The sequence below is a fragment of the Plectropomus leopardus genome, chromosome 14 (assembly GCF_026936395.1).
Source record: "Plectropomus leopardus strain MGB_pleo_1.0 chromosome 14, ASM2693639v1, whole genome shotgun sequence".
Classification (NCBI taxonomy): Eukaryota; Metazoa; Chordata; class Actinopteri; order Perciformes; family Serranidae; genus Plectropomus; species Plectropomus leopardus.
This window is the reverse complement of record NC_142189.1, coordinates 12,535,011-12,553,291: the sequence shown is the minus strand read 5'-3', so window position 1 is coordinate 12,553,291 and position 18,281 is coordinate 12,535,011. Positions and strand designations below refer to the sequence as shown.

The window sequence follows — 18,281 nt, the reverse complement described above, 5'->3', positions numbered from 1 at the left end:
AATTCCTAATGGTTATTACAATAAAGCCTGCCGACCACATCAAGCTGCTGCGGTCCTGTAATGAGCTGAGCAGAGAGAGAGCTCTGCCGTGCACTTTCACAGCCTTCAATTTTGCCTCTATAAGCACAAGGACACAGAGTCCTTCACAAATGAACGCAGTGGCGTGTTTAGAAAATAAAAAAGATGCTTCAAGGTTATAAACAACATCCAAATTACACTGTTAATTTGAGTCTTCCTCAAGCCAAAGTATACTCTGGTTCCAAGGCCCTGCATGGGTGTTTCTGCCTCTTTGTAGGCTCACATGCAGATGCAGGTTGTTGTTACATTTTTATGCATAAAGAGATGATTCATTGTTTTCAGAACGCAGCCCTAAAAACGGAGAGCCTTTTCTGCAGTGGTTAAGCTGTGTTTGAAAAACATAAATAAACTGAAATTATCTGTACCTAAACATATAAAGTCCTAACTCCACCCTCTCTTGCTCTGTCATTTCAGCTAAATTTGACTATAACTGGTGTAGCTGGGCCTCTTCTTGGAGCATAAAGAGAATTTAAAATAATATAACTGAAAGATATCAAACACATGGTGTGGCAGCCACCAGCAATTCATTAAAATAGGAAACTTCAGCTGCTGAATACTTCAAAAGGATAAACATGATTTTGCTCAGCTGTAAAAGCAAGACCCAGCATGTGCAATCAAAATGAAAAATATGCCTTGCATTTATGATATTGGCACCACAGTGAGCTTGAGTTGCACGTGTCCCGAGCGCGTGTAATGTGACATTTCTCCATCATCACACAGCCTCAGGTAGTCAAGTCTGCACCTTTGCTGTCTCGGCTACGAACAGAATTTCAAACATTTGGAAATGAAGATCACAAATTACATTATGTTTTATTTGACAGGAAGAGCAAACTTAAACAATGCTTGCCAGACATGATTAAGTGCTATAAGCCAGCAAAGGTAGCACTTTGCAAAATTGCAGATAATTTGGTTTAATTTAGAAAAAAAAGGGTTCAAACGCGCTCCATGTGTCAGGATCTTTAATTATACCTCCGCTGAAAGACGCCTGTCACAGTCACGTGTTGCATAGATGCCTCATATAGAAACTGGTGAAGACCTAAATCAGGCAACGCGTCATCATTTCTAGAAATATACATTCACATGTTGTCAGCAGTATATGTACAGTACATACATTATAAGAAACACAGGATGTGCCATAAATGGTCCTTCGCTCTGAGATTCTGGGATGGGACACATAGTACCCTACACATCGTTTATGGCTACTTGTGTGTTTGAGAACATGTGATTATTTGGGTGTATGCATTTCCTATGTGGCTGAGCTGAAATTGAGAAATTACAGTTGAAGGATCTCAAAGTAAGCAAGGCAAGGTGGAGGGTGAGGGAGGATAATACTGGAGGATAGCGCTGATTGAGGAAATACAACATCATGACAGAAACTAGCTGTAATTGTAGGAATAGGCTTGAAAACCTCTGATGATGTATATGCACTGAGGGGACCAGAAATAACGAGTGACCACAGGGGCATGGCCCCTTCTGTGCAGCAGCAGCAGCATCTCGCTCCATGGAAAAGATGCTGTGGGACAGTAAAACCTGCCCTCTGGTGCTCAGACGTCAGTACTGCATGTAAAAGCAGTTGCACACTGGGTTGCATTCACAAGCAGAAACAAGCCCAAATGTCTTTTCCAGTGGTTCCTTATATAGTTTTATTAGCTGTTTTGAGGGTGACACACTAACAAAAATACACAACTTAAGAAAAAGTGTTCATCTTTAAATAGAGACTAAAATCAATGCTGCTTTGTCCTCAATTAGCCACAATGACAAGCTGACCAAATAATGCTTAGGAAACATACAAAACTAAACATATGAAAAAGTAAATATATAAATTCCATAAATGGAGGCATTACATCAGAAATAAACATAATTATTTGCTTTCAATCTAAGGCAGCTGAGCTCTCCAGCACCTTTCATGGCACTCTGCACAGCCTTTCCCCACCATTTCCCTTGTTTACCTTATCATGGCAGGCATGGAGGTGCTCAGACAGTCAGGGAAGGTAAAGGCCAGCCGGCTGGACAAGATGTAAATTTGCAAATGTGTCTGCTGCTGTACATCCTCAATGCAAGCCTTATGCTGCAGCACAGGTGCCCCTGCAAATCTGATGTTTTTTTATTGATGTGTGTTGACTATTTTCAGATGTTGCCCCAGCAATATCTTTATTGATTTCTTAAATATCTTCCAATAACAAAGAAGCAACTGTGTTCTCCCTCAGGAGACATCAAAAGTACAGAGATTATTGTCCAAGAGTAAAATGTGATCTTTCCTTAAATGTCAGACTTTTAGAGATAGCAAAATGCAATAATAATAACAATATTAAATAATAATTTAAGCATAATAATAAAAAACTCCTCTGTTTTCTTAGGAGGGTTCCCATATTGTTCTAATAACGTCACACTTTCCTTGTTTGTTCCTTGTGTAAAACTCAAAAACAGTCCATATGGAACAGAATAGTACAGTTAAGCATTAAGAGGAGTTTAAATAGTTCAGGCAAGTGCAGAGGACCACTACTTTCACATCATTCACGTTCTTCACATTATTTAAATCAATATTCTCCATATATTGCAAAAAAAGGACCCCAAATGATTTTGAGAGTGACTGTTTCCCTTTAATAGTGTATGTAATCTTTTCCTGAGGTAAAGTTATGGATGATTCTTTAATCCAATTTAAAAACTTCAAAGAGAGTATGAGACATTGTCATATTTAAGCAGCAATAAAAAAATATAATCAAGTCCTGAACATAAAAAACCCTAAATATTGCTGGAAAACTGCCAGACTGAAAATATAAAAAAAGAGTTATTCGATTATTCCTCCTGCCAAGCTTGTTTGCATTCTTTGTTTATGTATTCGTTTATCTTTGCTTTGTACATGATTATTTTCTAGTTCAGAAGAAGACTGAAATAAGTGATAATCATGTGTCTGGATCTTCAAGACATGGAGGCACCCTGATGTGACATGCCCGCTTTGGGCAGCTCTGTCTGCTAATTACAGCCTAGCTCTGAGGAGGGAGGTACTTGCGTGGTGGGGGCTTTTTTTTTTCTTTTTTTTTTAATGATGCGAGGGGTAGATATGGTATAAATACCCACATCATTGTACTGGGAGGCAGCATATCCTCAGTTGTGCTCCTACCCTAAGGATATACAGCAGCACCAGGAGCTCTGGTGCTGAAGAGATTGGTTTTACCCCCTTTGGATGCTGGTACGTTTGTTTTTTCTTCCTCTCAAAACTGCTCTGTCTCTGGAGGAGTGTGTTCAACATCCAGGCTTTGTCTGGGCCTTGAGTGTGTCCTGTGGCAGGCTGGAGAAAGAGGGTTGATTTTGGCTGGCTTGGAGCATCCTGAGCAATATTCAAAGAGGATCCAGGTTGCTCTGGCTAGATCAAAACTTTTCCTATTACTCTAACTTTTCCTATCTCATTGAGTTTCTGCAAAGATGCTCAGCCTGTAATCTTGGCTTGAAAAGTTTCTAAGATTTGCACTATGACTAAAAACTGAAGAGAAAGCTTGCTTTGAAAGTGGTTGTACTGATTGTCTCCTTTTCTTTTCCCTGCAGATTTTAGGCAAGATGGACTTACGAGTTGCAAGCATCTTCCTCCTCATGGTGGCCTTGGCTGCAGCCCATGGAAAAGGGGGCTATGTAGTAAAGAAGGTTGTGCCCTACTCTGTGAAGAGCCATGGTAAGAAAACACAACCTCCTGCTCTGAATGCAACCTGTTTCTGACAATTCAACACTAGCATTTCTCCTCTTATTAGTCTAGTCTGTCACTACAAAATGTGCCTCTTAAGTCATTTTTTTTTATCTAAAGACAATCTTTACTTGAGCAACATTTTGTGACAGTTTTGCCTTACCTTTAAATCTTCAGTTGGTAAATTAGCATCTTTGCTGTGGCAAACAGGAGCAGCAGAAGCAGCCAGACGGATGCTGGCCAAAGCCAGCTGCACTTTACTTTGAAAACTGAACTCCACCTTGCGCTGAAACTGCCTTGTGCTCTGATTGGCTGCAACAGTGTGCATGCTGTTCCAATCAGACAGTCAAGTTAGATCTAGGATTTGAACAACATGGTTTATTTACTCAGTGCAGAGCTTGACAATTTCTTTTTTTCTGGCAGTCATAGGATTTGATGCATGCAATTTTTTTTGTGTGTAGTTTCTTTTCTTTTCTTTTATTTGGCCATCACATTTGCAACATTTTTAGGTTAAACGATTTGGGGTCTTTCTCATTTTGTGATTATGGTGGTTAACCCAAAAGACATTTTCAAACACTTTTTTGGAGCTGTCTTTGTTAACTATCTGATGCAAAATGTTCACTGCATGATCCGCAGTTCAAAAGAATTACTCATGTTTTAGTAACATAATGATGTAAGTCTGAAATGTGCATTTAGCGCTTTAGGTCTTTCATTTTTGTCATTTTAACTGTAAATGTTATCTGTTCATTCACTTCCATACATTCATGTTAGTCAGTGCACATTTCGGTTCATTTAAAAAATAAGTGAACTTTGCTTTTTTTCTGAAGATTCCCAATGCAAAGTAAGAAAAAGATCCATATCCTTAGTATATTCAGAGATGTTCTACACTTTAACAATATTAAATATGACCTGGATTGCAGGCTAAAATGCAAAAAAAAAAAATCTAGTGTGGCATAGTGTAGAGTGTCGGCTAAGATGCAATATAAAATCTAAAATATTGTGTATCATGAATGCAATATAAAAATAAAATGTTCCTTTTGTGTGATTCAACCTCCTATTTTTATTTGAGAAAGTAGCTGTTAGTGGATTATTTTTAGTTTTGACACTGTCAATTACAGTCCAGTCACCCAGCAGTGTGGTTGGTTTGGGTGTGCCTCCTTCACACAGAAGTAGAAACATCTGTTTGGCTTTATCCAAACTCAGCAGCAGTTAGCCAACGAGTGAGGCTTTTTTACTCACACACATGTGACCACATTAAGGCAGCAAATAAAAAAAACTCCTTCTCATTTAGACCTACTGTTTGACAAACAAGTCACAAACTGTCTGTAAAGCTCTTGGACCAGCACAGTATAAGAAATGGCTATTAAACACATTTTATAACCAACCTAAAAAAATAATTTATTATTTTTACATTTTCTACATTGTAATTACATGAATGTCTAGATAATAAAATAGATCTAGAAATATAAGTATTTTTAAAAAGCAGAAAAAACTCATTTAATTTGAGGGATTTTGCAAGTTTAAGTTTTAAAGGATTTCATAAAATTGCGCCAGCTCAATGCAGTCAGACCTCAAAACTATATGATTGGTTCCTGGGAATAAAACTTGCCCCACCTCCAGGAATCAAATATCACTGAATATGGACCAATCAGTGAACTCTTTCATAATGCATTCTTCATTTTTAACTTGAAAATGAAATACATGAAAACAATGAACAAGAACAACAATCATTGGAAATTTTTCTTGAAATGTGTTATTTATCTCACATTTGACAATTGAAAAACCATGTTGCAAGTCAACAAGATGCTATAAAAATGTATTCATACAAACACACACTCAGGCCTGAGAGATGACCAATGGCTCCATGTTCTTGTACTTTCTGTCATTTGAATGGGATATAATTAGTGCTAGAGGTGCTTGTATTTTAAGACAGTACTGTATGAATATGATACACAGATCCAAGGTATATATTTCAATGTATACAATGTGAAAAAAATGAATGTACTTTTAATGTATTTAGTCCAAACTGTACCTCTTAGTAACTGATTTTAGTACCTTTAGTTCTGGTGGTACTGAAGTTGAACTCTCTCTTTCACTCTTCACAGTGGTGTCAGTGGCAGGTGAGCCTGGTGAGCCAGGTGAGCCTGGCCCAGAGGGACCTCCTGGCCCTCCTGGCCCTCCAGGTGAGAGCGCTGAGGGTCTTCCCGGACCCCAAGGACCCCCTGGAGCTCCTGGAGCTCCTGGCCGTTCCATCGCTGGCAAACCTGGATCACCAGGTGGACCTGGCAAACCTGGCAGCAATGGAGGACCTGGTGCAAAGGGAGACACTGGAGCCCCCGGCCCTCAGGGACCAAGGGGAGCCCCTGGAGCCTCTGGAAGCCCTGGACCTGCTGGCCTCTCTGCTACTGGCAAGCCTGGACCTGCAGGTCTTCCTGGAGCAATGGGACCTAGAGGAGAGCCTGGTCTGAAGGGACATCCAGGTATTCCTGGTCTGCCAGGTGCTAAGGGAGATAGAGGGGTGGGAGTTCAAGGACCTCAGGGTGAGACAGGAGCAGAGGGACCTGCAGGCCCAGCTGGAGCACCAGGTGAGCCTGGAGTTGGAAAGCCAGGAAAGACAGGTGCCCCCGGTGAGCCAGGAAAGTCAGGTAGCCCAGGTAGAGATGGTGCCACTGGTCCCATGGGACCTCAGGGACCTAAGGGACACACTGGTGCCCCCGGTGTAGGTATGCCAGGTAAACCAGGTGAGAACGGCGCCCCAGGTATGCCCGGCCCAATGGGCCCCAAAGGCCACCAGGGACCTGCTGGAGCCACTGGTGCCCCCGGAGTCCCCGGATACGGAAAGCCAGGTGCAAATGGAGAGAAGGGAGAGAGAGGAGCTACAGGAGCTACAGGTGCCACAGGTGCTAAGGGTGACCAGGGTCCAACAGGATACACTGGTGCTACTGGTGCTACTGGCTCCACTGGTCCTGCTGGACCTCAGGGTGCAAGAGGTTTCCCAGGTGAGCCCGGCGCTGCTGGCCCTAAAGGTGATACAGGTGCTACTGGAGCTCAGGGACCTAAGGGAAACAAGGGAGATCAGGGAGCTCAGGGTTTCGCAGGCAAGCAGGGTTACCCAGGCGCAGCTGGTCCTCCTGGACCCAGAGGGGCCACTGGAGCCACAGGTGACAAGGGTAACGTAGGTGCCCCAGGTATCCCAGGTGCCCCAGGTATTCCAGGCCCTGCTGGACCCAAAGGTCATCCCGGCCGTGCAGGTGAGCAAGGTGCTACTGGTGCTGATGGTGCTCCAGGTGCCAGAGGACCTGCTGGTCCTCAGGGTCCCGCTGGTGCTCCTGGCCTCAAGGGACACCCAGGTCTCCCCGGTCCTTCTGGCCCTGCTGGTTTGGCTGCCAAGGGTGTCCCCGGACCTCAGGGTCCCCCCGGTCTGCCCGGTGACGATGGTGCTGAGGGACCAATGGGCCCTGCTGGCCCTCCTGGCCCCCCTGGTCCTCCTGGTGAGGTTGTGTTTGAGAAGGGCATGGGAATGGGCGAGGTTATGGTCAAGTCCCCCATGTCTGCTTTCACTGCTTCTCTGGCCACCCCCTACCCTGCTGCTGGCAGCCCAATCAAATTTGACCAGATTGTGTACAACGCTGAGAATCACTACGACCCTGAGACCGGCATCTTTACCTGCCAGATTCCTGGAGTTTACTATTTCTCCTACAGCATCCATGTTAATGGCGCTCATGCCCTGGTTGCTCTGTACAAGAACGGCCAGCCTGTTATGTTCACTTACGATGAGTACAACAAGGGCTTCCTGGACCAGATGTCCGGTAGCGCTGTCCTCTTGCTCGATGAGCAGGACACAGTCTATGTCCAGATCCCCGACGATGAGGCCAATGGTGTCTTTGCCGCCGAGAATGTCCACTGCTCTTTCTCTGGGTTCCTCATTGCTTCAACGTGATACGTTGATACAGTAGTTCCCAAAAGCCAACCAACTAAATTTGCAATCTATTTCTCAAACTAAAGTAAACTCCCTGTTCAATTTTTCCTCAATCAAGCAGACAGGCAGTTCACCCTTATTTGAGGAATAGTAGCATCACGACTTGAAAACTACAAGAAATAGGTGCTTAGAAGAAGGAAAACTAATTTATGAAAATAGGTGATCAGGGATGGGGGAAGCAATCCACAAAGTTGCCAGTGAGCTTTTGTAATGGAGACAGCATGTGAAATTGAGGTGTTATAACTGTGTTGTGTCCTGACCTTTTCTTTTTCCACTCTGGTTCTTTTATACTGACTTCAACTGGTGATTCTTAACTTTGTGTTTGTCTGTTTTTTTGTTTTGTTTTTGTACCTGCTTTGTTTTTGTTTGGGTGACCAATAATCTTATTAAAAGTACACAAATACTTTCTGTACAACATGTTGTAACTGTTATCTTTGTATGTGACTTGAATATTGTGAAATGATAATGGTCAAATTGACCATTATAATGAAATAAGTCACCAGAATACTGTCATGCAAACACAAACTACCAGCAGCAACGTTGTATCCCTGAACATGCATTATGTCATGTAAAGCATAATGACCAAAATAAAAGATGTCGAAACAAATGTTTTGTCTCAGAAGCACTTTTTTGAAAAAAAGTTTATTTTATTATTATTTTAAAAAATTAAAGATATTTTACCCAATAGACAAATCACTTGGAGGTGCATGTAGAACGTAAAGAAGTCTTTATTGGATTATAATTATTTAGATTCTGTGATGAAAGTCATGCCACTTTCATCTTGTCTGATGTGGTTTTTATGTAAGTATTGCACCTACTTCTTAAAAAGAAAAATGTCCTTGCCCCCTGAAGCATCGGTTTCTGGATCAAGAACACCTTAGAAGGAATGGTTTCCAGTATGGCAGCATGAAAATGAGCCAAATTTAAGAATGGCTTGTGTGCTCACCTTTCCACCTGTTGTCACCTTTGTCTTCAATATGGTACAAACTATAAAATCAAAACCTTTCTATGATGATTTTGTACAACTCTGTAAGCAAAGACACATTAAAGAAAAATGGATTACCTGGTTTCATTTACCACAAGTTCTGCAAAATACAACATCTTTGCCAAAATATAAAAAGTCAACAATGGTCACAATGTCAAAAGACATTTAAAAGGACAGTTCAACCCAACATAAACATTTTCCGTCTCATCTGTACTTCTATTCATCATCAAGATTGCTTTGATGTAAATTGCAAATTGTTGGAGATATCTGCCTTCTCTCCAACCTAATGAAACCAGATGACACTCGGCAGGTGTAGTTTAGTAGAAAGAAAACAGTTCCTACATAAAACTGCTCACAACAACATCTGTGGATTATCGTTAATAATTTCTGAAAAAGAGACATTGCTGTTGAGTTTTTCCAATTCATTTATTGGTGTTTCAAGCACCACCAGCTGAGTGCCATCTAGTTCCAGTATATCTGAGAAACAACATTTTTTATTTGGGGATGAACTGTCCCTTTAACACTGGATCCTACCATATTAGCTACACATAGCCACATAGACTAGGTTAGTATGATAGATACACTCAAAGAGGCAATATTCTAACAGTAAAGCATTATTGGTCCATACATGTTAAGATGAAGTCTTGATTTTACATTTTAAGTTTCAGTTAATGGTGACTGACACACTGTATAATGTTTATTAGTGTATTTGTCAACAGCTATAACCTATAACCTCTTGTGAGCACCAGAAGTGGATGATGGTATTAAAAATGTTTTTATATGTACTGCAAGTAAATCCTAAATGGGATAAATAAAGTTAAGTGATGAGCCCTTCACTCCACTAGGTGTGTCTGTTATTCTGAGTCAAGGCAGAAGGTCCTCATCAATTAACCTCATGAGCAACACCTGGGCCCTCTGTGGCTCCTGACATGAAAGCTCACCACCTTCCTGCAGGCTCTTTTGGTAACTACAGACATTTGCACACACGCCTACATGACTGATTATTGACTTTTATGTTAATGCTGCTATTTGCTGTTACCTTTTGTAACTTAATATGCTTTTACTCTTGTGTAAACTTGTCTTATCTCCCATCTTTGTTGAGCCCCCCCCACCCCGTTATGTTGTATACTGTTGGGTATTTTACTCTGTGAAAACAAATGAACTTAAAAACATTTGGGCTCTTGCATTCAGACTTTTCAGTCATGCTAGATGCATGTTGCCAAATTTAAATTGTGACAAGGTGCTTTATTTTACAATATGATCTTTGTTTTGTATGTAGAATCTAAGTAAGCAGTTATGTTACCTGCGCCCCCCAAAAAAGTACCATAATTATCTCTGAAAAATAGTAGAAGTATTTGGAAATACTGACTTAACTACAATACTTGAATGAATGTACTTTGCTGCTTTACACCACAAAAAAAACATAGAAAGGACCATAATTATCTCTGAAGAATAATAGACTCTAGGTATTTGGACTTAAGTGCAGTACTTGAGTAAATGTACTTTGGTACTTCACACCACTGCTCCCGGTATAGAATCTGAGAAGGATGAGGATCATAAAGTATACATTTCTCCCCACATGATGGCCACTGGTTGCCTGTACTGCAGCCAAAGTTTACAAAAGCTACTCTACCGTGTAAGTCTGAATATGGGTGTGCTGAAAATAGTTAGCATGTGGGATGAGGGACAGGGATGGTCCCCTGGCAGGGCAGCGGCTGTTTGATCTTCCCTTGGAGAGAGAGCGAGACGGTGGTTAGGTGAGGGGCCCCTCGGGGCAGAAGAGAGAGGAAGCCGGTTGGTAGAAACCGCCGGGGATTGCCATCTGAGGGGACTGCCATTCAGAGACGCTGTGCGGTCGGTGCATGAGGTGGGACAGACAGGAACACAGACGGAGCGCTGCCTCTGGTCGACTCCACAAAGCCACACTCCAAAATTATCTATTGCACTCAAAGGAAGATTTTTCACTTTGATATATTTTTGCTTTTTAGCGGGCTCACCTGGCTGTATTTATTTGGGTTTATCTGTCAACTTGTCTAGAAAGCAGCTGACAATGAGGAGACACTTTAAGGAGGATGGAGAGTGTGTGGGCATTATGGGATGCTGCACCAGAGGCCAATATGGGCAACAAATCCCTCAACAACCTGACCAAGATGGACATGCAGACCAGTAAGCAGAAATAGAAATATTATGTGTAAAACACACCCTTCTTGTGGCGACAAAAGCTGCAGCACACCGGGTTAAACTGGGTGCAAAGGAAATAGAGGGTTTCAAAATGAGCATAAGTGCAGATGTGGGTGACTAAAAACACCCTGGAGAGGTTTGCAGCACCCTCTTCTACTCTTAAAAAGATTCTGGTGTTTTTTCTGGTGGTGGGGTTTGGTAGAAGGAATCCCAGCATGTCGATGGTTAGAGCAGGCAACAGTTAGGTATGTGCTGCAGTTGTTTGCTGTTGATACTAAAACCCTAGACGCCATAAAAATGTTTGTTTCGAACACTATCATTTACGGTGAAGCGGCTAACACAACATACCCCGAATCTCTTCACATAATTATGTTGTGGCTTTTCCCCGAGAAAGTCAATCACTTCCTAAAATACTGCAGGGCCACAAACACTTTTCACTGTCTCTTTGCAAATTAGGCTGGTTTAGAGAAAGGATTATTATTGTAATGATGCAATGTATTTTAGGATGTGCTTACTAGGGCCTTTAAGTGTCATTCATATATATGTGAACGACACATATATGTGAACGACAGGCCTACTGGGCACAGGCTCAGGGGCCCAAAGTGTCAGTGTGTAAACCTTGTATACCTTTAGAAACACAAAATGACTTCAAAAGCATGCAGAGGAACTACAAAGTGATACAAATCTACCAAAAAAGACACAAATATACCTTAAAAACACATAAAATTGCCTCAAGGAGACAAAAATGATTACAAACAAAACCACAAAGATGCACAAATTACCACAAGGGGACATAGGATATTGATAATTACCAAAAGATGCAAAACAACAACAAAAAAGGGCAAAACCACCACAAAGTCTTTGTCTTGACCCCATGCATGAGGTGGTGGGGCCATCTGCATATCTGTAACCCAGGGCCTATTGTCTTATAATCTGGCCATTGTGGTTATTTTAATGTTGCTCATTTTTCCAGTTTGATCACTGAATTTGGAATGGGATTTTAATTTTCATGAAAATGTATTTACTCTTAACAAAAAAGATGCATTTTTCCTTTGCTTAAGTTGTATAGTCTTCATACTAATGTGATTATTCCTTCCTGCAGAATTTCACTTTGCCTCAGTTGATTAAGTTTTCAGAAAAAGTATGGCCTCCTAAAGCATAACTAGTGTGAGCTACCAAAAAGATTTAAAGATGCTCCACTCAGGCTGATGGAAACTTAACCTCTGATTGTTATTTCTGTAAAGCACCACATGAGGGTGCTGTAAAGCAAAACACCAGTGTGCATGTCTCAGTCATTCAGCACAATGCTGAAATCTTGCACCTGCGGTGGATTTAAGTGGATTAATGGGGGCAACATTTAATATTTGCTAAACATTATGAACAAATGAGCTCAGAGTGCCACTTCAGTCCTTTATTCTTCATCAGTGCTCACAGAAAAGAAACTGAAGACCTAAAAACCAGTTTGTAAGCAATGTTACAATCCATATCGAAGAAAGCGAAGCCTTATATTTACAAAAAAAGATGTCATTTTCAAAGATTGCACCCCTGACCCAGAATTGTGTGCTTCTTTCGAGTGTAGATTTAAGTGGTGTGTAGTCATCACAGATTGATGCAAAATTTGCTTAAAACATCTCCCAATTTTATTCAATCTTACAAATGGTGAAAAACAAGAAAAACTTCATTTACAATGGGTAATCTGTTTAAAAACTTCAGTCATTTAGGTACATCTCAGTCATAAAACCAGTAATATCAAAGTCTATACAACGTGCATTACTACAGAGTTTTGAAATGGTGGAGTCTAGATGGGAAGTGATGAGCACCTATTGTTTGACAGTTAACTAAATCTACTTCATTCAGGAATGGTTGTGTCCACAGGAGCGTCGAGTTTAGGAGTTGTAAACAACTGTGCACTGCAAAGACAACATTTAAGACTTGGTTTAGGACTTTCCCTTTAAATATCACAATGTGTCAAATCTTGCAGACACAGCTTTAGCTGCTACATCCAATTGCCCAGCACCAAATACTTTGATAAAATATGTCAAATTTCAGCAACGTGTCAACACAGTCATGGTTTCATGTAGAAAAAAAGCATTCACACTCGCATTCGCACTTTCACACTCACCCAACGTCACACATGCAAGCACCAATGAGCAGTGAGGAAGCAGCACACTCTCCAGTACACCTCCTGTCCATCACTGCCAAGGACCTTGCAGTCATTATGGATGAGATGGTTGCAGAATAGTAAACAAACACCAACAAAAAAATTAACAAAAAAAATCCCTGGTTTTAGACAAGTCCTCGCATTCCTTCAGACGGGCTCCGTCACCTCCTTCATTCCGGTGTCTGGCTCAGCAGGATTACTCAGCAGCTGCCTCTGGACTGGCTGCCGTCTCTGGTTCAGTAGGTGAAGCTTCAGCTGGTTTCTCCTCTCCCTCTGCTGCTGCTGCTGCTGCTGCTGCAGCTGGCTCCTCTGCCTTCACCTCCTCTTCAGCCTTTGGCTGCTCAGCCTCAGCCTCCTTGGCTCCCTCCTCAGCAGCTTCAGCTGGTTTGGCCTCCTCAGCAGCAGCTTCCTCTGCTGCCTTCTCTCCTTCAGCTGGTTCTGCTGCTGCTGCTCCTCCTTCCTCCTCAGACTCTTTCTTGGTCTTCTTGAAGGAGAAGCCGCTGAGCTTGAAGGAGGGCTTCTTGAAGGAGAAACGCTTCTTCTTCTGCTTACCATCTTCGCTGGTGGAAGGAGTGCCTTCCTCAGGCTTGGCAGAAGCCTCTCCGTTTGTGGCAGCGGGCTCCTTGTCACCGTTGGCCTCAGCAGCCTCTGCTTTCTCGCCTTCTTCTTTTGGTGCCTCCTCAGTAGGAGTGCTGCCGTTGGCCTGGACATCAGCTTTGTTGGCGTCCTCTGCAGCTGGAGAGGCATCCCCATTGGTTTTGGCGTGGCCATTCTCCTGGAAGGGAACCAAAAATGAAATTTTAATTCTTGAACGCTCACATCAGTGTGGTTTTTAGCAGTTAGACCATGCTGATCTGTAATCCTGCAGGCCCACATATTAACATGTGTGTGCAAGACCACCCTCTGCTAAATCTGGCGTGCTGTGGAATTTAATCAAATGCAATGACTAGTAGCAACCAATAGGAAAATAGCCCTAAAACTGCAGCAACATCTGTTACTAGGAGAGTGACGACAGATCTGTAGCTTTCAGCAGTAGGCTACTCGGTGAGACAGCAGTACCGCTGAGATCCACCAGGGGGCGTTCAGTGTGGATACAACATAGGAATTTTGGAATTTTTTTTTTTATACCTCTTTTAATGACCTATGCAGTCAACCAATGTGTGTTATTTTAATTTTCATATACTCATTTCATCCACTTTGTGTGCTTTTTATAACTGGTTGATTTAGTGGGTTGTGCGTGTGCAAAAAAACGTGGCTCCTTTCTTGAATCTGGCAACAAAGGCGTGGTATCGTTTTGTAAAATGGCCATGCCACAGTGAGAGCGGCCACAAACCCCCGCTGCACACATTTCAACCAAATGCATAACAAACAACCGCAATGTTTAGGAAACATAACCCCAGAATCATGGTTATAATCAATCAAAAATGTCAGTTTTGAATAAACAATTAAACATTCAGCAGATCGGCCCGATTCACATTTAAATTATTATTATTTTTTAAAGTATCAATTAAAAGCATTAAAATACAATGCATCCATTTGAAACTCTGTAAAATACGTAAAATTGTAACAATGCACTCGCCGGTGAAAATGCATACATGTGGCCACTTTCCCTGAACGCCGGTGAGCGTGGGGATGCGCTACAGGGAACATGGAGCACGCCATTGACGCAACACATTGCTAAAAAACGAGACAAAATTGCGCTCGAGCAGTTCAGACTTAAATAATTTAAATTTTATTTACCTGTCCGTTTGCCTTCGCCGCAACAGCTGCACCTTCAGCTGGCTTTTCCACCGCAGCTTCCCCTTTTCCAGCGGTTTTGGAGATTTGTGCTCCCATGCTTTTTGGTGCAACAAAGGAACCCAACCGATCAAATGAATGAACAAAGACCGCAAGCTTCCTCCCCAAAATATTTCAAGTCGAGCGCCGACACCTCCTTCTCCAAGCGATGAATCAGCCCGAGACCGAAACGACCGCAAATGGACGTGTGAGAAGTTGCAAAAAATGTGGCGAAGATGCAAAAGAAACGCGAATTCTTTCAATTTTTTCTCGAGCGGAGTTTGTAAATGGAGAAATTGGCCCCACCGCAAATGAGATGCGGAGTACAACGCCCAAGTCCACTGATGAATGGGCACTGGGGCTATGACGACAAAGCCAGGCCGTCTCCACCAATCACAAGTCCGAAATCCAACGAGCGAGGGGGGGTCAGGGAGAGGGGGCCACGGACAATAGGAGAGACACAACAACATGGCCAGCAACTTGTTTTTATGCCCACTTCAGAGTGCAGAAACTTGATTTTATTTGATTGAAGCAGCGACTGAGATTTCACAGAGCTTTGCATTGCCCTGCAGATTTAACTGGCTGCTGATTTCAAGAGACAAACAATGTGTTTTACAAAAACTACAAAAATGGCCATCATTTGTTTTTGCATGTAGATGACGTTCAGTTTATATATTTAGAAAGATACATTCTCTCCACTGGCAAATATTTGGACTGCTATTTCATTTCTTTACACAGTAAGTGTTAATGTAAAATATGCAACAATACAATACATATGTCTTTTTTTAAATAACTGTGGGTTATGTTTTTACAATGATGCACAATATGACATGCAACGATATTGCCAAAGTGGAGTAGAAAAGACAGCATGCTACTTTTATTTACAATTCATCTACTGTAATTTATTTTAATATAAGCCTATACTGCATTGGATTGCAGTATAAAACTGGAGGATAACTGGGTTTTAACATTAATTTTTCAGTTGCCTATATGCCAGCATGTTACAGTGTATTTATTTTTTTCATTTCTTAACATAGTAAGTGTCATCTAAAATATGCAACAATGCAATAAATGCATTTTTAAATAATTGTAGGCTTTGCACTTACATAATGTACAATATGATATGCAACAATGTAGCCAACAACTTGATTTCATATTTTTGTGGATTGTAAACATTAACTATAAAGAATTTTTCTGTAAAGTAACAATGCTGGCGGCAGAGATGACAGCATGTTATGCAGTGCATCTACTGTTATTTATTTCATAAAGCTTTCACTGTCCTGCAGATTTAACTGGATGCTTATTTCATGGAATAAATATCCCAGGCATATTTAATCATCCAATGCCAAAATAAACAGTGTTTAAAAAAAATAAATACAGATACAGTGACTATCATTTGTTTTTACATGCAGATGACATTCAGTTTATAGATTTGGAAATATTTTTTCTCCCTGCTCTCTCTGCTCTTTCATTTCCTAACACAGTAAGCGTCATCTTAAATACGCAGTAACACAATTAGTGGGCCATGTGAATATATATCCAAAAGGAAATGTAACCTACGGCTTAATATTACATTTTTGTAGATTGTAAACATTCACTGTAAATGTTTCCGAACAGTAAAGTGCTCTACTGTAATTTATTTTAACAGAATATTACCCTATATTGAATTACAGTATATGATCGTAGGATAATTGGGGAATTACATTAATTTTAGAATAGCCTATATCCTGACATTTTACTGTTATTTTACGGTGCATCTCTTAGCATTTATTTCAACTGAATATTACATCAAAGTATATGACCACAGAATAACTGTGGGTTTAATGTTGATTTTACAGTCGTCTACATGCCAGTAGGCTACTGTTTACTTACTCATATTTTTAATTTATATTAATTCACAGTTAAATGTATATACAAAGCTGAAACCTAAGATTTATCACAATTGTTAAATTGATATGCACGTGTCAAACGGACAGCATGTTTTGGACAGCTGAGCTGAGAAAGCACTGCTCAGCTGGTCTCGTGTCATATGTGACATATGCTTCACTCAGTAAACAGACGTCCCCTGTAACTGTAAGCCCCTGTGCCCACAACTTCCCTCATCCCTCTTCTTGCATAATAGCGTCTTGTCTACTTGTTACAGCTGGAGCATCCCAGTGACCCAGATATAATGAGAGTTTATGGCCCTCTGCTCCGGCAGCCTGCAGTGCTCTGACTCCACCACCAGCCACAAGTCTCCTCTCTCTCTGCCATCACTGCATGACCCACATCTCCATGGTTACCAGTCCAAAATGGCTCCAGGGAGGAGGCTGCACGTTTTGCGATCATGACTCCTGGTTATGGAGAAGTAGGGTGAGAGTGAGTTCAAAACAGCGACAGACAACAGTTTGGGGATTAGGGTGACTTCTCTCAGCCACCCTCCCTTCATCAGGCTAACTAGGCCACGCTCATTGTTGTGATATTCTGATTACATGCAAAGCTGTCGTTATTGTGGTGAGCTGCCATGAATATGTAAACCAGGGGACAAAGACAGCAGGCCATGAAGTGTTTTCAACAAGCAGCATGCAGCCCAGACATTCAGACATAAAGACTTCACCTGTCAGGCGGACACTGTGGTGTGTGTGTGTGTGTGTGTGTGTGTGTGTGTGTGTGTGTGTGTGTGTGTGCGTGCGTGTATGAGAGAGAGAGAGAGATTATTTATTTATTTTGGCTTTTGTTTTTAGCGTCTTTTGGCATTAACAAAAATAGAAATTATTCTATTATCCACACACTGTTTTTAAGTTATTTATTCTGTCATTCAACCTTTATTTATACTAAAAAAGATCAATACTGGGTGGCCCTTATTTATACTGGCATTGAGTCAGTTACAGAAACAAAGAAAAGAAGAATAACAGCAAGAGATATACAAACAAAGAAAAGGCAATACCATAATAAAAATAATAAAAGCCATTTTAAACTTTGCAATTAGGGAAAGATATTTGATCTGATCAGGTCTATTTGGATTAATTTTAATTCCAAATAAAATCAACAGCATCACCTGCTGAATTTTTAAATAATAATACTAATTATTTTATTTTATTTCATAGCATCTTATTTAGGTGATAATCTGCCCTTACTGAACCCTTCCATGCAAGTGAAACTGGAAAATATCAGTAACATTCAGCCACTGGGAGGGAATTTTTGTGCAAAATGCAACATGTACTGAAATGATTAGGACAAACAATCCTCCCCCAGATTAGAACATGTTACTTTTTGAAACTTTTCAAGGATTTACAGCATTTTTAAACCAGCTCAGGAATGTAATTATGAATTACAATGCTGACCTCTGACCTCCATACAATCCTCCATTTTCTGCAGCTGTCAACACTAATCAGGCTTCAAGAAACAGGTTTATTTGCTTGACAGAATTAAGCTACCAACAGCACGGAAACAGAAAAAAATAACA

At 41.2% G+C, this 18,281-nt stretch overlaps 2 protein-coding genes across 2 annotated transcripts; one reads left to right on the top strand and one right to left on the bottom strand.

The window, feature by feature from the left end:
- The first annotated feature begins 3,163 nt into the window (after positions 1 to 3,163).
- On the top strand, positions 3,164 to 8,340 carry col10a1a (collagen, type X, alpha 1a). Its single transcript, XM_042500929.2, has 3 exons — positions 3,164 to 3,268; positions 3,622 to 3,745; positions 5,860 to 8,340. Exons 1-3 carry the CDS (start codon positions 3,263 to 3,265, stop codon positions 7,692 to 7,694), a joined length of 1,965 nt encoding a protein of 654 aa, XP_042356863.1. The 5' UTR covers positions 3,164 to 3,262; the 3' UTR covers positions 7,695 to 8,340.
- A 4,176-nt stretch (positions 8,341 to 12,516) lies between these two features.
- marcksb (myristoylated alanine-rich protein kinase C substrate b) lies at positions 12,517 to 15,192 on the bottom strand. Its single transcript, XM_042500971.2, has 2 exons — positions 14,801 to 15,192; positions 12,517 to 13,835 (listed from the first exon to the last, which is right to left on the bottom strand). The coding sequence occupies exons 1-2, from the start codon at positions 14,894 to 14,896 to the stop codon at positions 13,257 to 13,259; spliced, it is 675 nt and encodes a 224-aa protein (XP_042356905.2). The 5' UTR covers positions 14,897 to 15,192; the 3' UTR covers positions 12,517 to 13,256.
- Between the last annotated feature and the right edge of the window lie 3,089 nt (positions 15,193 to 18,281).